At 48.0% G+C, this 26,283-nt stretch overlaps 2 protein-coding genes and 1 pseudogene across 3 annotated transcripts in view; 1 reads left to right on the top strand and 2 right to left on the bottom strand.

The window, feature by feature from the left end:
* The first annotated feature begins 949 nt into the window (after nt 1–949).
* LOC107135776 (sperm motility kinase Z-like) lies at nt 950–3,058 on the top strand. Its single transcript, XM_015477802.2, has one exon. The coding sequence runs from the start codon at nt 1,269–1,271 to the stop codon at nt 2,925–2,927; it is 1,659 nt and encodes a 552-aa protein (XP_015333288.1). The 5' UTR covers nt 950–1,268; the 3' UTR covers nt 2,928–3,058.
* A 6,372-nt stretch (nt 3,059–9,430) lies between these two features.
* On the bottom strand, nt 9,431–10,026 carry LOC107134528 (annotated as a pseudogene).
* Nucleotides 10,027–10,435: 409 nt separating this feature from the next.
* Nucleotides 10,436–26,283, bottom strand: part of Accsl (1-aminocyclopropane-1-carboxylate synthase homolog (inactive) like) — a 93,887-nt gene continuing 78,039 nt past the window's right edge. The window contains exons 1-15 of one of the 2 annotated variants that reach the window (XM_015477801.2): nt 22,522–22,649; nt 20,894–21,435; nt 19,650–19,709; nt 19,172–19,242; nt 18,742–18,811; nt 18,442–18,508; nt 17,221–17,318; nt 16,921–16,998; nt 16,139–16,239; nt 14,883–14,972; nt 14,108–14,153; nt 13,547–13,688; nt 12,057–12,199; nt 11,817–11,970; nt 10,436–10,865 (exon numbers count right to left, since the gene is read on the bottom strand). In XM_015477801.2, coding sequence (XP_015333287.1) covers nt 10,783–10,865; nt 11,817–11,970; nt 12,057–12,199; nt 13,547–13,688; nt 14,108–14,153; nt 14,883–14,972; nt 16,139–16,239; nt 16,921–16,998; nt 17,221–17,318; nt 18,442–18,508; nt 18,742–18,811; nt 19,172–19,242; nt 19,650–19,709; nt 20,894–21,394 — 1,704 coding nt within the window. In that variant the 5' untranslated portion in view covers nt 21,395–21,435; nt 22,522–22,649 and the 3' untranslated portion in view covers nt 10,436–10,782. Of the gene's footprint in view, nt 10,866–11,816; nt 11,971–12,056; nt 12,200–13,546; nt 13,689–14,107; nt 14,154–14,882; nt 14,973–16,138; nt 16,240–16,920; nt 16,999–17,220; nt 17,319–18,441; nt 18,509–18,741; nt 18,812–19,171; nt 19,243–19,649; nt 19,710–20,893; nt 21,436–22,521; nt 22,650–26,283 lie in introns of those variants that run through there. The other variant, XM_048788640.1, reaches the window with a different exon arrangement.

Below are 26,283 nucleotides of genomic sequence, written 5' to 3'. Positions count from 1 at the left end.
AAGAGAGAGAAGAGAGGAGAGAGAGAGAGAGGTAGAGAAAGACTTGGGGGGTGGGGGGACCCAAAGCTGGTGCCTGTGGGAGGGGGTATATGTTATTCCTTTCTAGATCTCAGTTTTCTTCCTATCTTGCCTCTATGACCAAGAGGCAGGAAAAGAGCTGCCCAGGGGTGCTCATTAGCAACTCCTCACGTTGGGAGGAGCAGTTCCTGGAGGTATAGGTAACTTTGGTAACTGGCCAAGAGGGTGGGAAGTGCTGTGGAGGTGTTAGCATTTCATTTCCTTGGCTTTGAATCAGCCTCATCTTCCCTAGGAATCATTCATTATCTATGCTGACTGTCTGTCCCTTGTCCCCATTTCTTTCCCCCCTCTGATTAAGGGAACCCTGACTGCTGTAAGGGGAAATGGGTGATGACCACTCTGGCTGCTTCAGGCTGAGAAGGGGTGACATGGGGTAAGCGGTTTAAATTTCTCTTTCAGGAATGTTTTGGTTTGGTCAAGAGGTCTCTGGTAAAAGTAGGGTTTGGAAAGAGCAGGTTGTAAAGTCTTCTGAGAGGCGGGTGTTCTAAGAAACAAGAAGCTGTGAGTGCTGGGTGAGATGAGTACAAAAATTTGAATGTGATGATAATTTTTTTTTTTTTACCAAGAGGTACAAGAGCTGAAAGCTGTTTTCATGGCCATGCGGGGGTGGACGTGGCCTCTGTTTGGCTTGAAAATCTTTAAGGATATTAGTTATATTATCAGAGTTATCGGGAATGTAAACTCAACACTTAGTTTTTATAATATCACAAATGTCCCCATAAGATATAGTTAAGATATCTAACACCATGTGTTTGTGGGTTTTTTTTTTCAGCCTGAATAAGACAGAAACAGCTTGGGCAGAACCCAACATGCCCGACCCAGTGGGGCCCTGCGTCCTTAGAAGGAGAAGTTTTAGCCCGAGGTTTGGCATGGCCACAATGAGGGAATTTCAAACTGTATATAAGAGAGTGGCTGCGGTTGGGTTTTGTCCATAAGAACAGAAAGCTCTTGGTGGTGACCTGTTGGACTCCCAGATAGTTAGCATGTTTGGTAGTGGCTGATGGTTGGTGGGTGGTGGCTGGTGGGTGGTGGCTGGTGGCTGGTGGCTGGTGGCTGGTGGTTGTGGTCTTTGAATATTGTTTTCTTTTTCTTTCTTTCTTTTTTTTTTTTTTTTGCTTTTGTGTTTTGGGATTCTTTGGGGGGGGATATTTATTTTAGGTTATTATTATTTTTTTAGCTAGCATCCTAAGATGGTGTTCCATTTTAGGATAAGCAGTGAGAGTAGTGAGAGCAGCCTAGAGCCCCCAGGGCTGGGCTCCTATGAGCCTGCCTTCACAGACCATTATGAAGTTGTGCAGGGCATTGGGGAAGGGGGCTTCGCTACGGTGAAGCTTGCCCGCCATCGCCTGACTGGGACAGAGGTTGCAGTGAAGGCCTTGGCAAAAGTACTCTGGAACCTCCCCTTCCTATCTGAGCCAGATCTGATGGCGGGCTTGGACCACCCAAACGTGATCCAGCTCTTCCAGGTCATCGAGACCATCAACTATGTCTATGTTGTCATGGAATATGCAGGTAGGGGCAACCTACGGAAACTCATCGCGGAACCTGGTGGCATGCCGGAGGAGGAGGCCCGCAGGCTGTTCAGGCAGACCGCGCGGGCCGTGCAGTACTGCCACATCAAGGGCATCGTGCACCTGGACCTCAAGCCGGAGAACATGGCGCTGGATGACAGCGGCAACGTGAAACTCATCGACTTTGGCCTGAGCGCCCGATTCACAGCTGGGCAGAAGCTGAACAGGTTCTGGGGCACTCTCCTCTACTTTGCCCCTGAAATCGTCCTGGGGGAGGCATACGAGGGCCCCCCGGCCGACGTCTGGAGCCTGGGTGTCACTCTCTACTTCATGCTCACGGGGAGGCGCCCATTTATGGCCAGCACCGCTCAGCAGGTGAAGAAGCTGATCTTGGAGGGAACTTATGACACTCCCCTGAATGTTTCCGAGGGAGCCCAGAGCCTCATCCGTGAGATCCTGACAGTGGACCCCACCCAGAGGCCCACCCTAGAGCAGGTAACGAGGCACCCGTGGCTGAGCCAGGGTGAGGCAGCATCGCCCAGTCCTTCTGTCCAGGCGCTCCCTGAACTCCCAGATCCCTCAATTATAGCAACCATGGTCAACATGGGTTACGACCCCTTTAACACCTGGATGTCCCTGGCCAAGAAAAAGTATGACAATGCGATGGCCACGTACCTCCTGCTCAAACACCAGAGAATCCAGGGGGCGGGCTGCAAGCACCAGGTGAAGCGTGTGAGTCATGGGGGGGTCTGGCCTCCCCTGGGCCCTGTGGATCCCCCCTGGGTCCTCCCCAAGAAGCATTCCAGTGAGCCTGCCCTTCCTTCACCCCGTGAGCAGCTGCAGCAGCCTGGGGAGGCCAAGCAGACCCAGCACAAGGGTGGTGGCAGTGCCAGCGTGCCTGCCATCCGGCTGCACTTCCTCAACATGGACACACCCCCTCCCAGCCTCACCTCCCAGCCCCACTGTGTGCCCAGCTTGCCCAAGCCCTCCATGAGCCTCAGTAGGAGGGCCCCAGAAGAGGACAGCTCATCCTCCCAAGGGACCCCTGAGACAGGGAAATCCCACCACCAAGTCAGGGGTTGGAAGAGGGTGAGGAGGAGCATCGTCACCTGCACCCAGCAGCTGTGCTGTGTACCATGCTTCAGTTGCTCAGCGATCAGGAGCACAGTGGCTCCAACGGACCTTCCGAGCCAAGACAGAACCAACAGAACCGACAGACAGCCAGAACACCTCAGTGCCACCTGGCCCCGGCTTCCCCACCCGGGTCCCAGACAGGCAGGAGCACCTCTGCATCCACCAGGAGTCTCCTCTGCCCCTATCTGTGAAGACACATCATAGAGACTTTTCCCTGGGACTCTTCCCCTGCCCTGCCCTTTGTCGTTTCTCCCATGCTTTGGGAGAAATTTATTTTTAATTTCTTTTTTTCACAAATTGTCTAATAAAATTGATGTTTTAAATATTTTTAAAAAGGTAGTTTTGTTTGTTTGTTGTTTTTAAGAGGGAGGCTTCAGGACAAAGGCCTAAGCCCAGCAGCCATCCTCTCCTCTCACTTGCCTTGAGCCAACGGCGATGGGGACTTGCTCTCCTTGACCTAATGTAGACGGAGATTCTCCTCTTGAGCCAGTGTAGACTTGATTCACTTTGAGCTGGTCGCCTTAGACAGAAGGAATCCTTTTCCGGGTCTTCAGGCCCTTCCCTGCAGTGTGGGGAGGGTGGGTTGCAGCTGTTGGAGAGGACACCTGTGGCAAGGCGCTGGAGAGTCCAGAGTGTTCTGTGGACTCTCTGGCTACGATCCCATGTGCAGGGAGCAGAGCTGGGCCAGTGGGCAGGGGTGGGCCTGTCTGCAGTGGGGGCTGGGTGCCTAGCCAAGAGCTCCTTGGGTCACAGCTAAAGGTCATGGAGAGGGAACTCATGGGATTCAGGGAGCAGAGACAGGGATGCTACTTAGGTAAAAGCATGGTGCACCTGAGTGGAATGGCTCTTATCTTTGGGGTCTGTTGACAGTGAATTCTGTAAAGTGAAGTGCACACAAATAACAAGTCAGCGACGCTCAGGTTAGGACAGGGGACTTCGAGCACCTTCCAGCCCCAGATCTCTGCGCTCTGGACGCCCACGGCTGCTCTGGCAGCTCTTCCCGCCCTTCCCTGCAGCGGTCAGAACTTGATACCGCTAACAAAACGGTGTCCTGTGTGTCACCTTAACACTCTCCCCGTTTTCACCTTGAGACAAGAAGAAAATTTTAATGTACAAATACTCTCTCATGCTGGTTTTTTTTTAAGATTTCTTTTTTAGTTGTAGATGGACACAATACCTTTGTTTTGTTTATTTTTTTTTAATGTGGTGCTGAGGATCGAAGCCAGTGCCTCATGCATGCCAGGTGAGCGCTCTACCAATGAGCCACAACCCCAGCCCCTTCTCATGCTGTTTTAACCATATATATAATTTTGTAAGAGTCAGGAAAGAAGAGAATCAGTATTATCAGGTTCATATATGATAGATTTTCTCCAATATATCCAGAAAGTTGCTCTCAATCTATAATAAATATAGCTTCTAGAATTTTAATTTTTGTAGCATTTTAATAATGATTTGGGCTGGACACATCTTAATTTAACTCCAAGTTTTAGAGTCCAATTTGTTAAAACTTTAGTCCTATAACAACACGGCTCCATGAAGAAATGTTTCCAAGGATCTTCTGAGTAGTTGGCAAGAGGGCAGCCCTATCGCGGGCCATGTGCTATTTTGGTAGAAAATGCCATGTGCTTATCAAGCCCTTGATCACACAAATGGCAATTAAACTCTAAAACTGGTAAAAGGTCTTGTTTGCTGAGAATTCCTTGTTAACACTGAAGACCCCGGAAGCTACTCCGCTGAGTCCAAATCCCTGCTTTACCCTCCTTGTGCCTCATTTTCACAAATGTGAAAGGTGGGCAGCAGCAGGTCCCTTTGACAAGACCAAAGGCTCAACTGAAGTTCAGAGTCGGATGTTGTCCTAGACCATGCTGGACACTGTCCCACACATGTTCATGCCTGTGTAACCTAATGAAGAAACTAACTTCCATGATTACATCACTTTCAAAGTAAGGCCTGGTTTGGGGAAAGTGTTGAGTTCAACCAAGGCCACCTTCACTTTATGTGATGAAATTTCCTTCCTGACCTGTCCCAAGTCCTAAACATAGGGTCACGTTCGTCTGATCAGAATCACTAGGAGTTAAGAAGATGTGAAGTATTTGAATCACCAAGGGGAGTTCTTCAAAGGCATTTGGTGGAATGAACATGAAGTTGTATAAAAGATGTATACATTCTGCAAAAACAGACTGAAATATTCTGAGTATATCAGGAGAAGAAAAGGACAGAAGGTGTGTTTAGGATGCAAATTCAGAAAAACACACACAGCAAGGGTCATATTGCAGCTTGTATGGGTTCTGGGGTGTCGATCTATCTAGTGGCTTTGGTCCTGAGCCCATGTAGTGCTGCACCCAGGAGAGAGCCTTCCACCTCCTTGGAGAAGGTGGACACAGCGGAGGGGCAGCCTGGGAACATCAGTGGCTCAGCATCCTTCTTCCTTGCACTTGTGACTGGGAGTGAGAAGCAGGTGTAGCTCCTTGCTCCTGTGATATCACTGTAGCCTTTTTGGTGAGTTTTAAAGTGGATGCCACACAGCTACCTTCAGGTGTCACTGGCCATCCCGTGTGTACGATGATTGTCCATCTTCAAAGACAGAGGCACGAGTTCTGCCATGATGGATAAACCCTACCTACTCCAAGTGCTTCTTAGGCCACTCCTCGTAGGACACCATATTTTCTGTTGATTCACTTCTATTCCATCTGCTCAAGCTTCAAATTTGGGTTCCTTAAAATACCCAGTTACTCCAAGTTGCTCTATGACTAAGTAAGCTTAGAAAATTCTACGTAGATTCCTTTCTTGGAGAATTGTCATTTACATCACTGTTCAGACTATCAGAATTTTCCAAACTCATCTGTCACCATGTAAAACTAGTGGATAGTTAGCAATACTAATATTGGGATACTTGATACTTAAGTTGAGGATTGTTATGTTGATTAAAAACAGAGAATGCATATAGTTTCTAATGCATAAAACATAATCAGGGCTCAATAAATGCAGAGTGATTATTACTAAGCCTGGCTAACCGCCCTGCTGTATTCTGAGCATCCCACACAAAAGCTCCTCACATTCATCAGATGAATGCAAAATGAAACAGAGTAAAATCTGTGTACCTCCCAGGGCTTAAGTTGAAGAGATCGTCCACACCAGATGCTGTCAAGAGAGTAAAATATCCAGTATGTTGCTGGTGGGAAGGTAAAATGGTACAACCACTTTGGGTATCTCTTTGTTGATTTTTTTTTTATGAAATTAAATCCACATTTACCTATGTTCCAAAAATTGTCCTCCTAGGTGTTTACCTGAGAGAAGTGGAAATTTATAACTTCAAATACGTTGTGCACAAATATTTGTAACTTTTATTCCTGTAGTCAAAACCCAGAAAAAAAAAAAAAACAAATGTCGGGGCTGGGGTTGTAGCTCAGGTGTAGAGCGCTTGCCTAGCATGTGCAAGGCCCTGGGTTTGATCCTCAGCACCACATAAAAATAAGTAAATAAAATAAAGGCATTGTGTCCAACCACACATAAAAAATATTTTAAAAAAAACCCAAATGTCCATCAATGGTAAATGGATACATTGCAACATTTATCTGATAGGCTACACCGCAGCAATGAAGCAGAATGAACCACTAATACATATGACAACGTGGCTGAATATCATGTTGAATAAACAAAACTCCATACACAAGACACGCCTCTATGATTCCATGTACATGGAGTTCTGAACCTGGCAGGATTAATCCCTGGGAGCATATGAGGCAGGGATTGGCCAGGGGTGTAAGAAAGAGTTTCCTGGAGTTCTCTACCTTGATTAGGGCATGGGTTACTTGAGTATAAATTTTAAAACTTAAGTGGATGCTTCAGATGTATGCATTCTAGCTGGGCATTGTAGCACATGCCTATGATCCCAGTGACTTGGGAGGCTGAGGCAGGAGGATTGCAAGTTCAAGGCCAGCCTCAGAATTTAGCAAGGCCCTCAACATCTAAGTGAGACCCTGTCTTTAAATAAAAAATAAAACGGACGGGGGATGTAGCTTCATGGTAAAGCATCCCTGCATTCAATCTCCCGTACCAAAAAAAAAAAAAAGATATATTCATTCTCACACATATTCTATTATATAAAGTATAACTTGATTTTTTGTTCCACTAAAAGAGCTTTTTATCACCTGTGTAGTCACTTTCTGGGATGCTTTTGCTTCCACCTGACTTGGATCATCCTAACTTACTTTGAGTCAAAGTCAGGACCTCTGGCATTGTATCTGCAAATGTGTCTCAGAGCTCTTGACCCCATAAACATGTACAGTATCTGCATGTCAGATCTTCTGGTACCTTATCTGGTACCTTCTCTACTTCACAGAGGTACCTTCTGATACCTCTCTACTTCACAGAGCATGCACGAATTCTCCCGCATGGGAGCCCTTTGGGGTTACCTCACCAACCTGGGAAAACCCCCAACACCACCTTCAACCCTGAGAAACATGGATTTGTTGTTTTTCCACCCTTCTCCTGGTAAAAAACGGAATGCTGCTTAGAATTCTCCTCTTGTGCTGTGTCTCATTTGTTTACTCCAGCCTGTGGCCCACACTTGGCTTGACATTCTCCATCTGAATCTTGAAGAGACGATAGAAACAGCCTTTCCTCCAGAGGAAGGCACGATCCTTCCATCCAGTGCCAATGAGACTGTCTATTAGCTCCACTACGGAGGTCCCCAGAGCATCCCTGGTTTCCACGAGCTCCAGCAGCCTTCCAGGGAACGCCCTTTGTTTCCACGAGCCATAACTGGTTTCTGAACCTGTCTGGTGTGAAACACCTTGAAGAGCCAGGAATTGGTTGGTCGACTTCTTCTTGTGAATTAAAATAAACTGGTGGAAGAAAATTGTCTTTGGAAAATAAGAATCAAATTTGGACCTAGGGGTGGGCCAGGAGAGTCACAAATCCAAGTGACCGACAAAAGCCATCAATTGGTACTGAAAGCATTTTCATTCACTTTAAAATAGTAGCAGCCCCTGCTCAGCCACTCCCCAGCCTCAGTACTCAGGTACACAGGGCTTTGCAGAGAACTCAGAGGTGGGTGTGACTTGAACATCTCAAAAGTCTAGAGATGGAAATGGAAGACCCCAGGTGCTAGAGACTGAATATCTTCCCTAGAAATTCATGTTGAAATCCTCACCCCAAGATGATGATAGGAGGTGGGGCCGATGGTAAGTGATTATGTCTTGAAGGCAAAGGGAGACCCCTCATCCTTTCTGCCACATGAAGTTACAAAAAGAAGATGGGTCCTCAACAGATACTATATCTGCTAGGTCCTCCATCTTGGACTTGCCAGCCTTCAGAACTATGAGAAATTAATCTTTATTGGTTTATAAGCCATCTGGTTTCTGGTATTTTTTTATAGCAGCCTGACAAACTAAGATACCAAGATTGTCACCAGAGATTTGTTTTTTGGGGTTTTTTTTCCACATTTTTAAATTAAATTTTGTTTTTAATTTTCAGGAGTAAAAAAGTCATAACACTTAATATAAACTGCTGACAGTTGATATCAAGTAACTCCATTCATTAATGTTTTCCTTTCCTTGAAAAAATGAATGTATTTTCCTTTCCTTGAAAATGAATGTATTTAATATCACATCTTTTAAAAAACAAACTCAAAGATACTTGTGCTTATCAACAATTTATGTGAGTAGCAAAATTCAAATACATCCATGTTTTTCAGGATACTGTTATGTCAATTTAACCTTTTAAAAACTTATTACTTTTCACACTGAGAAAGTAGAAAACAAAATGTAATCAAAAGGAACAAGCCTGAGTCATTTATTCTCTTTGTCAAAAGATAACAGGTTAAATGTGGGGTTCAACCTAACCATAGAGACAGACTGCTTCTGTTTCTAACCTTTACCTCTGGCTCAGGAAAAAATAAATGATAATGCACAATCTACTGGTAAATATGAATTCACTATCAAATTCTTCCCTGTTTTATAAGGAAATAAATTAGGTTTAATGCTGAAGAAAGGAATCAATTTAACACAATTTTGCTATTATCAGAATTTAAGAAATATCCACAGGAACCTCTTAGAAAACAGGTCACTGTCCATTCACCCTAGGAGATTAGGCAATCCTAAATCCACATAAAAATATTTCAAAACATGTTTTGTCCCCACACATATTCCTTTTCCTCTGCACCAAGTTCAGATTAAATGTCTTTAAATGACCACTTCTGGTATGTGTCCCTCAAGAGCTCATGTACTGGAAGCCTGGTGCCTAGTGTGGTGATGTTAAGGGGCCGTGGTACCTTTGAGAGGCGGCCTAGTGAGAGGTCATTACTGGCCCTTCCCCACCCTCTGGTGTCCAGTCTCACCATCCTGTCACACCTTCCTGCATGGATTGTGATGTCATCCACTAGGAAGTGCTACAGCCTGAGGCCCTTGCCAGAGCCAGAACTAAGTTACTGGTGGACTTTCAGTCTCCAAAACTTTGAGCTAAATAAACATCTTAATAACCTAGCCTTGGGTATTTCATTATAGTAACTGAAAACAGACTAATACAACTTCTATTTTAGCAACTTAATGTAAATAAAAAGCAAACTTCATTTCTAAATAAAAATCATAACACCATTTTTTAAATTACAAATGGTGCTATTACGTAAGAAAATGAGTTAATTAGACATAAGAATTTGCTATTTATTTATGACATGAAGCTCTCAAATTATTTTCAACTTAAGGCAATCAGGCTATTGGGGTCATTTCTTTGGCAGAGTCATTTGATTCACCTTTTAGTTCCGATTCCCCTAAATTTTTGTCTATAGTCAAAATACTTTCCCTCTTGCCTTTCTTAGGAACTGCATCATTAGCACAGAGTTTTCTCGTTTTAATGTTTGGCAGTTTCTTCCAATCAAAATCCCATTCCATAAAACTTTTCAGATCCTTTGCATTTAAAATGCCTGGCATCTCAAGGCCACATCCTTCAGACTGCTGTCACTGTGCTCCATCGGCTGCTTGATAACGGAAAAGTGCCACCTTCCCCACCTGTCCCTGATGCTGGCGTGTAATTCCATCCGCTCCAGCTCACTGCTGAATCTATTTAAGTACCTTTCAACTAATTCACAAGCATCTTTGTTTGAATGCCCCAATTTGGGGGGATCCAGATGATTTTGAAACCACTGCAGTTTTTCCACCAATAAGATGGAGACACAAGGCCTGTTCATTATTTAATTTTTTTTCCTTGTTTGTGGGCCTTTCTCATAATCTGAGCTGATTTTCTACTACTTGGATGGATGACTTTTTTCCTGTCCTGTATTTCCTCCCTTTGGTACTTCAGGCATGGTGACATCCAGGAGGTCACAGAGAAACTCCACACTCCAGACCCAACAATCACAGACCCCAGCCGAAGCAGCTGTACTCCAGCCCGAACACATGTGGGACCCAGAGATTGCCTTTCCAAAAAGCATTTTAAAGCCAAACTCGGTAAGAACTCTGGCATTTATAAGTAGAAATACCCGCAGTCCCACCCCCACCACACCACTTAGCAGCTCCCGTGAAGGCAGACAGGATCTCGTAAGGATCCTCAAGACACTGCATCTGACACTTAGTGCTCCACTAGTCAAGGGACGCTTCTTTCCTCGTTTTCTGGTCTGCTCCAGACAGTCTTTTTCACCTACAACCTGCCCTAGGACAGAAAATCTCATTCCCAAAGGTGATTATAAAGAATGTGAACAAAAAATAAAACAGGCGTGGAATTTAAACAGGATATAGAATTTATTAGGTATTGACTATAAAAATAAAACCATCTAAATAGAAACCCCAAGAGATCCCTTACAGATCCCTTCAGGTACCTGAAGATCCTCCCACCCTAACCCCGATAAAAACACCATTTTGTATACACAAGGACCAGTAAAAACTGGGACGCAAAACAGCCAAAGATGACAGATGCTTAGCTTAGAGGGGTGACTGGGTCAGATGAGACGTTTCCTCCAGGAAATGTCTGTTTTGTGATCAATCGTCAAGTCCTGGACCAGAGGCCGACATCGGGGCTGAGCGAGCATGAGCCTGGCAGAGCCGCTGGCCACAAGGCAGGCGACCTACTCCATCATTGCTTCCTCCAGCTGCTTCACCATCCAGTCGTAATTCTGTTCCTCTAGCACGTGTTTGAACCGATGCATGGCTAGAGGGTCCACGTGGGGACAAAGACAGAAATGATATCATAGGTTTTCAGGTGGGACCCAGATGTCCCCAGGTCATCAGCGCCTCTTATGCAGGCATGTCAAACTTCAGCCCTCCTTTCTTTGGGCTAGATTCCCAGGCAACCCGTTATACCTCTGGTACCACCCCTAACAACGAACCACCAGAGAGTGAACTCAGGGGTACTCAACCACTGAGCCACATCCCCAGCCCTATTTTAGTAATAAAATTATTTAGAGACAGGGTCTCACCGAGTTGCCTAGCGCCTCGCTTTTGCTGAGGCTGGTTTTTTACTCGCAATCCTCCTGCCTCAGCCTCCTGAGCTGCTGAAATTACAGGTATGCCACCAGGCCCAGCTCTGATGTTTCTTTGGGAACTTCATTGTCATATCATTAGCCTGCCAGGCATTCAGGGTCTCTTATCAAACTCTGTACCCTGGGGCCTACCTGCTTCCTAACTCTTCAGTCTGTTTTCCACACTAGACCAGAAGACATTTCCACATGGAAATGAATGACTCTGCTATATTCCTAGCAGGTGGAACCATGCCTGGCATGCAGTGGGATATCACAATTGTTCAAATGTCACATTCCCCATGGAATAACCTGCAGAGACTCCCACAGTCACCCGTCTCTCCCCCTGGACCACCAGCTCCACAAGGACAGGGTACCACTTCATATTAGCTTATGGTCTCAGAGCCTTGCCCAATGGCAGGTACCCAGAAGGTGTAAGGAATGAATAGACTGATGCTCAAGGTGCAGATCACTTCCTGTTTACAAAGGAGCATAATGTAAAATGACAGTGAAAGCAGAAGGCCTAAAGCTAGTGGCTGCTAAGGGAAAAATAAAAATAGAAGAGGAAGACTCAGGAATTGAGTGAGAACAGTTGATGAGGCATCTTTAAAGGATGCCAGGCCTGGGGGGTCCCCACCACTCACCCAGTTTGAGTGGAACGTGGTTTTCTGCAAAGATGATGCGGAACCAGCCTGGCTCCTTACACATGTAGGATTTGCCGCGGGATAGCATCAGCTTGTTGTCCAGGAAGCGGCGATGGAGTGCCCGTTCTTCCTCAAATGTGCACGGTTTCAGGTACTAGCAAAGGCAGAAGGACAGAGCTGAGCCCAAGATCCACCTGGCAGGTCTGCCCGAGAACACCCATCCTCACCCCCAGAGCTCACCGACTGCAAGTTGACCCAGATGTACAGGCCAGAGCCATGATTGACAAAGGGAATCTTCAAGGCCCTCAGCTTCTTGGTGACATACTTGTGAGCTGTCCGGAGCCGGGAGTGATTAGCAGGCAGGTACACTGTGTCAATCCACTCTGGAGGGGAGGAGGGAGAGTGCGGGCACAGACCTTATGCAGACCTTTGCCAAGGGTTGCTTCCCGAATATTCTTTGCCTGGGCTTCCTGAAAACGATTTCTATCCATGATGAGTGATCTGATATTTGAGCTGATGGTGTCCACATCCAATGCATCCATCTCTTACCAAGGGCCCTGGAGGACACTCTGGGCTTCTCACTGTCCAGTAGGAATGCTCCCTTGGGTTTACACTCCTGAGGTAAGCCAGGGTCTTCTATGAAGGCGTTGATGCTGCTTTCCTTAGCCAGCAAGTCAGCAGGAACTCCCCTGCCTCCTGCCTTGGACCTCACCCAGTGGGCTGAGAGGAGCCTAGATTGGCTCAGGTTTGCTTTTAGCCTAGTTATTCTCAGCATTGACAGCAAAAAGAGCCACTTGGAGAGCTTTTAGAAGCCCCGATGCCTAGGTTATCCTCTCGGTATCTAAATCAGAACAGCTTGGGGACGTAGCTCGTACATCAGTATTTAAGCTTCAAGGTCTCCTACATCCTAGGTTGAGAAATGGTGTTCAAGGGGCTGGGATCTGGTCTGGCCAATTGTCAAAAATCCCGATTCCATGTAAGGAAGCATTCAGTTGGATTTCTCCATTTCCCCATCCAAAGCTGAACGCAATTTTTTTTCTAAACCTACTAATCTAATGGCATTAGTTTGGCTCATCATATTGCAGGTGTTCATTTTTTGATACCTTCATTTTATTTTTATGAGGTGCTGAGGATCAAACCTAGGGCCTCGCACATCTAGCTTCTCACTGTAATTCTAACTCATTTTCATTGATGTCCTTCTCTGGATATAATGCTAGGCAAGCATTCTACCACTGAGCCACAGCCTCAGCCTCCCTCCTTTTAAAAAATACCTTTATTTTATTTATTTATTTTTATGCAGGTATTAATTTAAATCTTCCAGCCTGGCATCTGTTTTATTACAGGCAATTTAAAAAAAGGGGGGTCTCTTCTAATCTTGGGCCAGAGTATTAAAGAAGGATGCTCCCTTGGGGTCCAGGGAAAAGTAAATCTGGGAGCCCAGATCTAAGCACACCAATTCACCCACATGGCTATTCTCCTTTGGCTACCTTGGATAACAAGATTAAACTGTATTGGAAGAGTCGAGATGTTTCTTTATAATCTTTGCCTGAAATAAGCAGGGCCCTGGGAAGGGATCATAGATGTTCACATAAATACTGAGCTAGGGGTAAACCTGAGACAACGAGCCGGGTCTAGGTGTGCAGAGGGCATGTCAGAGGCCCAAGAAAACCCAGAATTCCCCATGGCCATGAGGTCCAGCCAAGATGCTGCCCTGGGGTGGAGCTTGGTACCTCTGTCTTGGAGCAGTCGACACAGCTTATACTGGGTGATGCCAGAGATACCGTGGAGGTAGCCAAAGACGCTCACGGCAGAGGCCACCTCTTTGTTGTGGGTGTACAGAGCACTGAAGCGGAAACCAGAGATGCCAAAATCCTAAAGGAAGAGAAGGAGGGGAAGGAACATGGGGTTTGTTCGCTTTCTATTCCTGGATGTTAGAGTCTGTAAACAAGTCAAAATAACACCTGGCATTTTGCCAGGGGAATGTTAGAGTTCGTAAACAAGTCTGGATGGTGCCTGACAAAATGCCAGAGGGAGCGGTTTGAGAAGTAACAAAAACAAGCCATTAAGTGTGGAGATTCCTGATTGGTTGACTGATGTATCTAGTTTATGCTAATTAGATAAGCTGTGTGGAATGTATAAATACTGCTCCTGTCCTGCAATAAACGGCTCCCACTCCTGCTGTATCAATCTACACAAGTTGTTCGTCACCCCCCGGTTATTTTGCCCAGGCAGTCATACTCCGGCACCTGGATCCCCCTCCTTCCAGACCCAAGGACACAGCTGGGGCTCACCTTGCTGGTACCCCAGATCACATGGGTCCTGTCAGGGTCAGGCAAACTAGAGAAGAAATGGAAAAAAAAAATAAAGTCAAAATCTATTTCCATCTGGAGGATGGAGACTTGAGGGTCTATGATGGGAAGGGGAAAGTAGACTTAAGGCCCTTTCTAGATAACAAGGCCTAAGGGGCCCAAAGTTCAAGGAACAGTTGCCCCAGTTAAGCCAGGAACATAGGTCTCCATGAAGAACCAGATGGAACAGCCCCCGAGGCCCACTGAGTCAAGTCCAGACCCTTGCCTGGCTGACTCTCCCACACCTGGTCCACAGCCACATTCTGGCTTGGCTCTCCAGATGTCTGCTGCCCACCATTTCCAGCACACGTTGGCCTGTATTTCTTATTGTCCCACCTTTGGTGAAGCTGTTCCTTCTACTGGCATGCCCTCCCCTTGCTTTGTTGGAATCCTATCCCCGGGGCCAAATCTTACCCCTAAGAAATTTCTGTTCTTGGTCTATTTTTGCCTTGTGTTCTATTTACCAAGAAATTCCTGCGCCAACCTTCTGAGGCACTTTAACTTGAGGCCAAGGTAGAAATGACATTGTCAAAGGTCAAGACAGCAGATATATGAAATGACATTTAAACTGGAAGATACCTGGGAGGGAAGATGACACTTTGGTCATATTTACCACCTCTGTTGCCCACCTCTTAGGGCATAGCCAGGTAAGCAGATATCTCAAACTCACCCTGAAAAGCAGGCACCTCATCCCTAACCTCGTCTGAGACCAACTTACCGTTCTATGCTCATAACACTGTGGAACTTGATGGATTCATCAAACACAGACAGCATGTAAATTTCATCTATGATCACATGTAGATTATGCCTATAGTTGGGTGAAAGAGGGGGAAACAAGATCTAGCTTCTCACTGTAATTTTAACTCATTTTCATTGATGTCCTTCTCTGGATACAGATCAGATGGTCCCATCACCCCAGGAGCCCATCCCAGCCTCCCAGGGGGCACAGTAAGACAAAGGTCTTGATATACCAGAAGAGACCTCACACCTGGCTTAGGGATACTGAGAGGGAATAAAACAAAAAAGAAACATGAGAACATCTTATCTAACCCATCAACCATTAAGCAGAGATCACCGTCTTTGGCCTTGCCAAAGATCATGGGGACAAGTGACCATGGACTGAAACTGTCCCAGAGTCTTTGCTCTAGTGCAGCCAGGTGTTCTCAGCCGGGGTCTGAATCTAGTCGTGGACTAGTGGGCTGTGAGCACCTGTGCACCACCCATCTGCTGTCCCAGCAATCCCTGACAGCATGCTGTCATGCCCATTTCACAGAGGAAAAGGAAATAAGGTCTAAAAATGTAAAGTTAATTCCTCCAAATAGCAGGTACAAGAGCTGGTATTGACACTCAGCTCTGTGGGGTTCCTGCCCACAACTCTTGTATTTTTTTCTGTCCCTATGCCCTGCCACTAATTGGCCTCAGTTAGTTCTCAAGTTTGAATAAGTCCACATCTTCTAGAAAACAAAAGATTATCCGCCTTAACTCAGAGCTATTTCAGAAGTCTGGAGAGAACAGATGTTGGTGTGTTCTTAGGAGGGGGCGTGAAAGTTCTACAGAAATTCAGCCTCGTCTCACAAGGACTGAGAGCGTCCTCCTTGGAACCTCAGTCCAAGTAGTTGGGGAAACAGATGCTTCTGCTGTAATAAGTAGAAATGCCACAAAAATACATTATGACTACTACATAGATGTCTACACAAGGGAAAAGTCTAGAAAGGAAAGGACAACAAGGTTGGGAATGGTAAGCATGCAGGCACCTCAGCCTCCAATTCAATCTCCAGAGTTACATGCATTGCTCATTGTACATAACTCTGCAAAGAACAATGTGCACCAGGAATGTTTAGGCAGATTACCTCTGGTTCTGCCTTCCTGACTACAAGTGACAGGAACCCTTTCCAGGGACACCATCTAATCTCAAGGGATAGAACTCATACCTTTTGTAAAGTGAAGTGCCCACAAAATAAACACTCAGGTTACCTTTTGGCAAATTCCAGATATTCCATCAGTGAGTCTTGGGAGTAGACGACACCCAGAGGATTCTGGGGGTTGGTGAGCACAAGGCCTCTGACCTTTTTTTCCTAAAAAGACCAAACCACAACAAAGGGAATGCAAGTCCTTTATAGCTACTCCAAATTCTGCCAAGGATCCTTCCTGGACATCTTGGTTTGATCTTTAATGTCCCCTAAAGCCCATTCTAAAGGCTTGGTGGCCAGCCTGAGGGGCTCTGGGAAGGTGGTGGGACTTTCAGGAGGTGTGGCCAAGTTAGTTGTTGGTGTGCCCTGAAAGGTGATATTCATACCCTGGTCCCCTTCTAGCTCTCTTCACTTCCTGGTCACCATGAGGTGAACAGATTTCCTCCGCCATACACTCCGGCCATGATGTTCTGCCTCGCCACAGGGCCAAAGACAGTGGGGACAAGTGATCATGGAGTGAAACTGAGACAAAATAAATCCTGCCTCCTTTAGGTTATCTCTTAGATATCTTGTCACAGTGAGAAAAATCTGACAACAGATCAGGACATTCAACACAGGATACCTAATAAGGCCGAGATAGGATCTTCAAGCAGCAATTACCAAACTGCCTGCTGAGCTGGAGGAAGCAGCCGTGAGCAGGACTCTCAGCTCTTATGGGGACCTGCCCCTGATCACTGGCAGCCTCTTCTAACTTCAGGTCTTGGTGAGCAGGTTGGATCAGTCTCAGGGACTCAACTCTTTGCAAGGCCAAACAGTGGCCCCCTGAAAATATGATTCCTTCCTTACCTTCTGCCTAGCTTCAAGCAGGGCTTTCTCCAACTTGTCCACGGTGAGCTGGAAAGGCTCCGAGTTCTCATCAGTTATCTGGAAGAGAGCCACTAGTGAGAAATGCCCATGGAAAAGCATCTGGATCTGGATCCTGCATCCCCATCAACCAGGGCACCAGCCCAGCATGTCATCATCCCAATTTCTCCAACCCTCCCCCCATCACATACATGGGTACAGAATAAGGTCCCCCATACTCCCCAAGTGCCCCAGAACTATCCCTTGCCAAGGTGGGCTGAACAGTGAAGGGCCCATTCTGACCTCACTTTCCAGGTGGGCAGGAAAGAGCTCAACTTTTGCATACAGGTGGGAGACAAAGGTGAAGCCACCATGGAAGGGAGTAGGGACCAGAAAGGTCTCTGGAAGCACAGAAAGACATAGCTATCAGTCCAGGCTCTGTCAGTCAGAACCTTCCAGGCCCCCCAGAATGACAGCAAAGCCACGAATAGATCCCTTTGGCCATCCCTTCTATCAGGGGATTGATGTTCTCGGGCTCAGGTTTCATAAAAAAAAAAAAATTTTTGATACTGGGGATTAAACCCAGGAGTGCTTAACCATGCGCCCCATCCTCAGTCCTATTTTATATTTTATTTAGAGATAGTGAGACCCTGAGTTGCTTAGTGCCTCTTTTACTGAGGCTGGCTTTGAACTCGCAATCCTCCTGCCTCAGCCCTCCAAGTTTCTGGGATTACAAGCTTGCGCCACTACACCCGGCAAAATTTATCCATTTTTATAGGCATAATGTGGAGAAGAAAAGTCTAGTTTCCTTTTGACGGTGAAGTAGTCAAGGAGAAGAGAAAGGGCCATCATTGTGAATGACTCAGAATCAGGGGCCTGGATCATGCTGGGATGGCTAGTTGATGGAACACTGGTCATCAGGAAAGTCTTGTGTGTTTCAGCCAAACACTAGAGGCCAACCAAGGTCCATGCCCATGAAGGGCTCCTGTCATTTGGACCTGGTGACCTCCTAGGTTCTTTTCTTCCTACCCATTTGGCCTCACTGATGAGCTAACCAAGGACCCAAGACCTTCATCTTGGCCACTTCCTTCCATGTAACCAGATCTCTTTAATACCTGAGCCTCTTGCTTGGGCAAAGCTAAAGGGAGATTGAGAACAGAACTCTCAGCTTTATGTGATCCAGAAATAATTCGCATTTTTTTGAGAAAGAGGGGATCTATAAAGCCCAAGCCAGTGACCAAGGCTCCCTGTATTACTTTTGAGACCAGCTCGGAACATAATGATTCGGCACCATTGTCAACATTCCTGGGTGTCCCTCCTTGAGGCCTGACATGTCTTTTTTTTCATAGTAAATGAGGAATCTCAATCCCTCGCTTCCCCAGAAGTAATAATAGCCAGTGTAGACGGGCCAGCTCTTTGAGGGAAGGGCCTCCTATCAGGATGCTCTTCTTCCCCACGCCCCAGTGCCTGGCTTTTCCTGCCCATGTGCCAACATTTCACTGAGAGCCGAGCCCGCCGACTTACCACCTGGATCGCCGAGAACCATGAGCAGGGCAGAGAAGATGGAGCAGCAGCCATTTAAAACCACCACCTGAGGGCAACACACACGGGGTGGGGGAAGAAACGCAGCACCCATGGAAGAAGGTGAAGATGTGGCCGTGCCATCTCCCGCCCCCTGAAGGGGACAGGCACCAGGCGCCCCCTGAGCTGGGACCTGCTGGCCTCTACTCTGCCTCGGCCCGGAGGTTTCCACTGGCTCTCCCCGTATTCCCCAGTTAATACAGAGGTTCCCCAGGAATAGAGCCCTCCCCTAGGCTGACTCACATTTTCTGGATCAAGGCGAGTGGGCGCCCTGCAGTAATAGCTCAGGAACCGAGCGACTTCTTCCCGCAGGCTGTGGACAGACCCAGAGACACCTTCCTCACTCAGGGTCTAGATGTCAGTCTTTTTCAAAGGACACAGTGTCCGACTTCAAAGAGATCTTTGCTACCTAGTCCAACCTCGTCCTATAGGTTTCTGGACCAAGGATATCACCCACCCCAGCCCAGGTCACGGAGAGACGTGAAAGCCGGGGTTTGGAGTTGGAGGCAAGGCTAGGGCACCCACAGGCTGCCTCCTGCCGAGGTTCCTCTGTAGGCATTTCCTGGAAGTTATTACTCAGAAATACAAGACAGCCACCATGAATAGGCACGTCAAATCCCTCCCTGGGTGAAGATCTCCGTGGGCCAGGATCCTGGGGGTGGAGGTCACTTACAGTGGGTGCCCTCTCCAGTCGGAGTACTGCAGCAGGTCCTCCTCAATGCAGTTCATGTCATTCTGACACAACTGTTGACAAACGGAGCTTGAAGCAGCTGACCTGGGTAGCCCAGGAGACCTCGGCCCACGCCCAGTCTGCATGCAAGTGTCTGCTGTCCACTTATATGGCCTCCCAGAAGAGGCATGGCGCTAACGCTGCCCGCTCCTTCGTGATCGGATACCTTGTCTTGTCATATTATGCACAGAGATGCCCCATTGGGAAGTCTGCGACAACCTCCCCACCCCAAAGCTTCCTCAGCAGCCTATCAGAGAATACCTCTGGACACCGCCAGCAAGGCCCGGAGGTTAGGGTGCTATTCTAGAAGCTATCTGTCCACTGCCTTTCCCCGTGTTCTACTCATCTCCCCCATGAGGCTGAGGAACATGCTAGAAGACTTGAAGGGGCGAGTCTCAGCACAGCTCAGAACACGACTTACCCTTTCCGTTATCAGATCCACGCAGAGCTTGTTCTCACTGACACCAAGGTTAAGAAAGCCCTGGAGGTGGAAGAATCTGAGATCAGCCTCTGGTAACCCCTGTAGACACACCCATAAATACTCGTCTCAGATGCTCAAAGGAAGTCTCACTGCCCCCTGAGGCAACTCAGTCCACGTTTGACAACTTTAAGCATTTAGACCTTTCCAAGGACCAAAATCTTACAGCCTGCCAATTTTCCCCTTCAGAGCCACAAAGATAATGGTAGCTGTATTGTGTCCCATCTACCAGTCACTGAGTTATCACGTGCCGGATGCTGGACTCAGTGCTTCACGGTGAGCAGCCTTAACTTCTGAGAAGAGGGTCTTCAGTGAGCAAAAAGAGTGAAGATGAGAAAAGTTGAACAGTCAACCAGCCACGTGACCTCGTGTGATGGGCAGAGCGCCACCCGCCTGACCTGGACCCTTAACACCACAGGCCCTGACTGGTCTCCATCTCTGCTCTTACAGGTTAGGACATCTCCAGGAGATGTGGCCCTTCACAGAGCAATAGAGACGGCCAACCGAACCCCTTAGTTGTTGTGGCCATTGGCCACACTTCCCTGAGATGGGGACAGACAGGGGATGCATGGCTAGGACTGGCCTCCACCTTTAGCTGAAGAGCTGCTTGGCTTTCCTTGTTGGAGACTTTTGTCCCCTTGTTCCACCCACAGAGCTACATCTTAACAGCTCCCGCCCACTGCTGTCTGCACTTCCTGCCATGGCACTCACTGTCCCTACTCGGGCCACAGGGGCCTTCTTTCCAAGCCCTCCCTCTGTGAAGCTTTTATGGACCCTGCTGCTCCTTCCTGGAAGGGACCCAACATGGCTGGCTGGGTCGGCCTTTAAGACACTTTCCCAGACCACCTGAGCCGGGGCCCCCTAGGGCTCTCAAAGCATTCACGTTTGTTTCCCTGCTGGCCGACTACTGCCACCACCACACCACATTCCACAGGCCAGCGTCACTCCCCGCAATGACCAGAGGGACTGACTCCTAGGGGTCAAGAGTTGGGACTTAGGGAAAGATGGTGGGGGGTAGGAACCCAGGTCCCAGTTCTCCAGCTCCCTGGGCCATGCCACCTTATCAGCCTTGCTGGAAGGAGACAACCAGGGCTCATCTGGTGTGAAAGGCAAGATGGCCGACAGCATTTGGCATAGGACTCAGTAAATCCCAGGGATGGGGACTCCAAGCTGTCCCTCATTCTTACCAAGGGGTTCTTCTCCTCATGGTATTTGTCTTGCTGGTAGGCATCATAGTCCTGGAAGTGTGACTGGTAAAAGTCAGAGATGTCAACCCCGCGGTTGGACAGGACGTGACTGACAAATGAAGCTTGAAAACTACTTTGCCGAACTGGCTGGTCAGGTTGCCTAGGTGATGGGGACTTCTTCCAAACCCCTCGAGAGTTCAGGGAATGGAGAGACTCCTGGAGCCTCTGGTCAGCTGCAGCCTCAGTCCATAGGAGGCTGATCACCTGGCACACGGTATGGTTTATGACATCCTCCTGCTCGCGGACAACTTGAATGCGATTTGCCTCTTCCGGTGACTGGGCCTGCCATTGCCTGGTTGTCAACTTCACGAAGTGATCCCCTATGGTCTGCTGCAAGTTCAGCATCAACTCCAATAGCTGAGCATAGATGCCCCTGTCTCGGAAGTCCATGCCACTCTTCTGGTTACAAGGTGTGGGGTCAGCATCCAATGGGTTACTCATACTTCAGGAAATGTTATTGTCCTCAGAAGACTGACTGGAACCTACGAGAAAGAGAACATGCACTAACACCAAGGAGATTCTCCCTGCCTCGGGTCCAGGCAGGGGTAGGGTCAGAACTTCTTGATCTCAAGCTCATCACTGGATCTTTCCATTGCTCTGCCTCTGTTTTAGGTTCAGAGTGGTTCGGGAAATGACCTACTCGTTTAAGGGCGATGCCCAAGTGACCAAGCACAGACACTAGTGCACCTCCATCAAGTGGCATTAGAAGGCGATCCAGGAAACAGCCTCAGGGCCCACTGAGGAAGGGGGACTGAACAGGTGCTCTCAGTTTTCCATCCTGTGCTTCAACCAGAGCCTGCTTTATCAGGTTCTAAATAGCAAAACCAGATGCTGCTGTGGAAATTCAGCCCTTCTTTTTACTGGTTTCCCCCAAGTTTGCCAGAGCAGGTACCCAGTCCTTCCATCGTATCTCACATGGCTTCCTGTCAATGACTTCAACCTACTTGCTAGGAAGCTGCCTTAGGCTCACATCACTAGTAACCAGAGCCCAAGAAGATGCTTCTCAAACTCTGAGTCCACCAGAATCACCTGGAGGGCTTGTTAGGCCACAGAGGGCGGAGTCAAACCACTGGACTTTGGTTCAGTATGTCTGGGGCCAGACCCGGGAGTCCTCATCTCTACCAAGTTCCCAAGACCACACATGGAGAATATCTGACTGTTCAATCAACATTATTTCTGAAAACATGAAAAAAGACAGGTAATCCAAGAAGCAACTTCTTAAAGCCTCAAAGAATCAAAATAAATTAGATCTCAAGAATCTAGAAGGTAAGGCAACTTGAGGCAAAGAGCTTTCTCTAATTCTTTCAGACAATGTCCATATCACCAGATAACAAGACCCATTTCCCAAAATCTAGACTTACGCCGCTTCCACTAAGTGCTACAATTTCAAGTTCTTTTTCCACTAACATCCCTCCCATGGAAATACAACCTTATTGCTGCTTCTACAGATTTATGGCACCAGCACTTCAGATATTAAATGCTCCTCCCAGCCTCTCCAAACCATGTCGTCTGCTTGAGATGTTCCCATGGCAACCTCTATTTTTCCTCCCTGACACTTAATATCATACTTGTCCAGTGTATGCCCAGATCAGCCATCACCGTCACAGCCTTAGCACAGTGCCTGGCACCCAGCAGACAAACCCAGCTACTGAGTAGGAGAAGCCCAGCCGCAGTCGGTGAAGACAGGAGCCAAGAACTAAGACCTGGCTCATGGCCGATGGAGCAAGGGCTGTGGAAGCCACAGGACAAAGCCGTGCCAAGGCTCATGGTGCAACCCTCACCAACAGTGGTACAAAGAACGTTGTTCACCAGCCAGGGGATTACACACTATTGAGAAAGACTTTGAACTACTGGGTGTCTACACCTAGAGTAACCCTTTATTCCACAAGCAAAACTTTCTAGCTGGTCTGAACTCACTCTCCCACAAGGAAGAGGGTTACCTCAGAGGGCCCTCAGCTCTGGGTAAGGCACCCGTCCTTGGGGATTCCTGGACGGCATGGAGAGGCGCTTCAGGGAATTCCCTTGATCTAACTTTCCACAGGCAGCATTAATCATCTCTGCGGAGCCTGAGGAGAGCTAGTAGGAAGGCCAAGATGGCAGCGGCGGCCCCCACAACAGGGGAGAGTTCATCACCTTCACCCAGGCCTAGACTCACGTATCAAGGGTCTCCGTCCTGCATCACCTCACTAAGAAAATCAGAGACGGCAGCTCTGTGGACAGTTAGAGGACTTCTCAAACAGAAGACAGAGCAGAAAATGGGGGTCACAGCAGGCAACGGGAAGGAATGTATTTTCCTGATAAAATGTGTTTTCTGGAAAGAAGCGAGTAGGGCAAGACCAGGAGGAAGCCTCGAGGTCGGCCCTCTGCCCAAACTTGCCTTTTGTATAGGAAAAGGAAAAGCCAGAGTCAGAGGTCAAGGGTCGGACGTTCTATTTCTCCTGTAGCAGAAGCAGAGGCTAGAGGAGAAATAAAAAAAAAAAAATGCCTTAAGAGGGGGATTTCATGAAAATAGAAGGGAGAACAGCGGTGTAGGGAAAGGGGACAGAGGGCCCAGAGGAGGGACGGAAAGGGGAGGAGCTACAGGAAGAAATTGACAGAACAGTGTCAGGTGCGGGCATGACTGTCACAGTGAATTCCACTTTCAGGTACCAATGTACCAATTAAACAAAATCAATTAACAGGAACACCAACAGTGTGTGTGGGGGGGGAGGGGGTAGCACTGGAGACCGGAATGGAGCAAATTATATGTCTTTATGAATGTCAAGATGAATCCCACAACTATGTAAATCATAATGCACTAATTAAAAGCCATCACCAATGACGCTGTTCCACAAGGCAACGTGCCCCTAAGATTCAGCCCTAATTGCCTCTCACTGGGGTGCACAATCCTTTCCTCCAGTCTTCCCGGCTAGTCCTGGGTTTCAATGTTCCTCGGCTTCCCATCCCCTGCCTCCCGGTTGTCACTCAGGGACCTCAATGGCAGCTACCAGCAGTGCCTCGGGATGAGATCAGCTGCTGCCAACTGCCCTCTGACAAGCGCTGAGGGACCGACCTTGAACTGTAGAAGCTGGGAACCAGTCAACACGGGTAGGAATGGGCTGCCCTCCTGTTCCTTACTGTGCCGGCGCGTGACTCTGCTCTAGGACCCTCGCAGGCATCACCTGATTCCCAAAATGGCTCTTTGAAGAAGTTACCACTGTTAGCCTCACTTTATAGGTGAGAAACCAGAGGCTCAGGAGAATGAAGTGAATCGCACAAAAGGGGCCCGTTTGATGGGGGAGCTGTAGGCCAACTCAGTCAGCTACCGAGCGAGACCCCAGTGTGCCCTTTAGGCCATCCGCCCAGAGGCCTCTTCCTGGAAGAGTGCACAGGCCCTCAATGCTTGGCCCTCCCTTTTGGGATGCCTGGGCCCTGAGCCCCAGGCACGACTTGGTCCAAAGCTCCTCACTCACTGCCCACCCCAAGGCCTGCACCACCCACCACCCACACTTACCTTGTCTGTGTTCACTCAACCCTTCACCAACCTAAACTCCTTCCTCGGGATGAAAGTGTCCTGACAGGTCAGGGCTGAGACCCGGCGGCGGCCCTCCTCTCACTAAGCTTGCCTCAAGCTCTGCCCTGAAAGCTCTGCTTTTAAGCACAAGGTGGTTTCCCGGGTAATAATAAGATCCATCCTTTCCTGGGCGTCTCCCCAGGGAATCCTTATTACCTCAAATGCCTTTCTTTGCAACATTACAGAGAAATGGCTTAGCAAAGAACCACGTCCTGAACCTTGGCTCTCAAGCTTGAAGGGTATGAGCATCACCTGGAGATCTCAGAAAACACCAGGCCCAGGCCCTTTGAAGGAGTGTAGGGCCTGGGCCTGTGTGCTTTACCCAAGCCCCCAAGTGACTCTAACTTAGCAACCACTGGGGACTAATACAGCAGGGAAACCCAATTACAGCGCAAATGAGCTTCTAATTGTTCCCTGTTTCTGGGGAGGCCATGATTTGAGAGTAGGTTGAAGTGAGTTAACCCAAAGCAGGAAGGAAAACTTGGCCAGGGAGGAGGGGGCGTCTCAGGATGGACAGATCCCTTCTCCAGGGCCACCTGCACGTGTGTGGCCTTGGCAAGCTGACCCAGCCCTTCTGATCTCCCCTTTCTTCTTGTTAAAGATGGAGGTAATAAAATCTCTCTCTTGGGAGGTGATGTGAGACCCAGGGGAAGCCTGTGCACATGCTGTGTACAGGGCAGGTAGAACTGCCACGTGAGGGGTGTGGTGGGGTTGTCAATCGTGCCCAGCAGCTCCTGGTCGGCCAGAAGCAAAGCCAAAAGCAACCTGTGGCCCCAGGATACCGTGCTCTGTGACTTTTTCCCCCCAAGAACTGGGGACCGATCCTGGGGTCTTGCACGTGCTAAGCAAGCTATATCCTCAGTCCTGTTCTTCAATTTTATTTTGAGACAGGGTCTCACTGATTTGCCCAGATGGGCCTCAAACTTACGAACTGATGCCTCAGGCTCCCGAGTAGCTGGGATTGCAGGCATGTGCCACGGTGCCCAGCTATTCTCAAACTTTAAAAAGGTGCTTATTTAAAATACAAACGCCTGAGCTCCAGTAAGGTATTGTAATTCAGGTCTATAGTTGGGCCCAGGAATCTGCATTTTAAAACAAGCATGGCGGGTGACCCTGGACACTTGACACCTGCCATGGAGACTCCACACTTGGGGGAGCATGAGCTGTGGGCAGGCACTCTACCCAGAGGCAGGGCCTCACGTACCCCACCCTGGCTGCACTGACAGCCCATCTCCGCCATCGTTGGTTCACCTCCCATCTCTCTGTCACCTGTTAGAACATTTACTGCAATGTTCATCTCATTCATTAAAAAATACAACTGGAAACAGTCCACTGAGCATCTCTTGGGTATCAAGCACTTGTTAGACCCTGGGATTATCAAAATGAAAGACAGTTTCCTAAATTCAAGGAGTCCTCGAATAAGCTTTCTAAAGTCTGGTCACCTCTTTCCTTGGCACAAGATGCTTCAGTGGTTCCCTTAAAGAGGCAGCAAATTCAGATACCCCCAGGGACACAAAGTGTAACACACACAAAACTGACACAAGACAAGGGAAGACTGGGGAGAACGCTGGCGAAATGAAGCTGCCACCCCTCCTATATGCATTCAGATTAAAAACCAAAAAGTGGCTGGGTGCTGCGGCACACCCAGGAAATCCCAGCAACTCAGGAGGCTGAGGCAGGAGGATCGAAAGTTTGAGGCCAGCCTGGGCAACTTAGTGAGCTCCTGTCTCAGAAGAAGCAGGACTGGGGATCTAGCTTGGTGATAGAGCACCCTGGG

This window comes from Marmota marmota, unplaced genomic scaffold, assembly GCF_001458135.2.
Source record: "Marmota marmota marmota unplaced genomic scaffold, marMar, whole genome shotgun sequence".
Lineage (NCBI taxonomy): Eukaryota > Metazoa > Chordata > Mammalia > Rodentia > Sciuridae > Marmota > Marmota marmota.
Note: the sequence above shows the minus strand (reverse complement) of the source record. Positions and strands in the feature narration are given on the sequence as shown.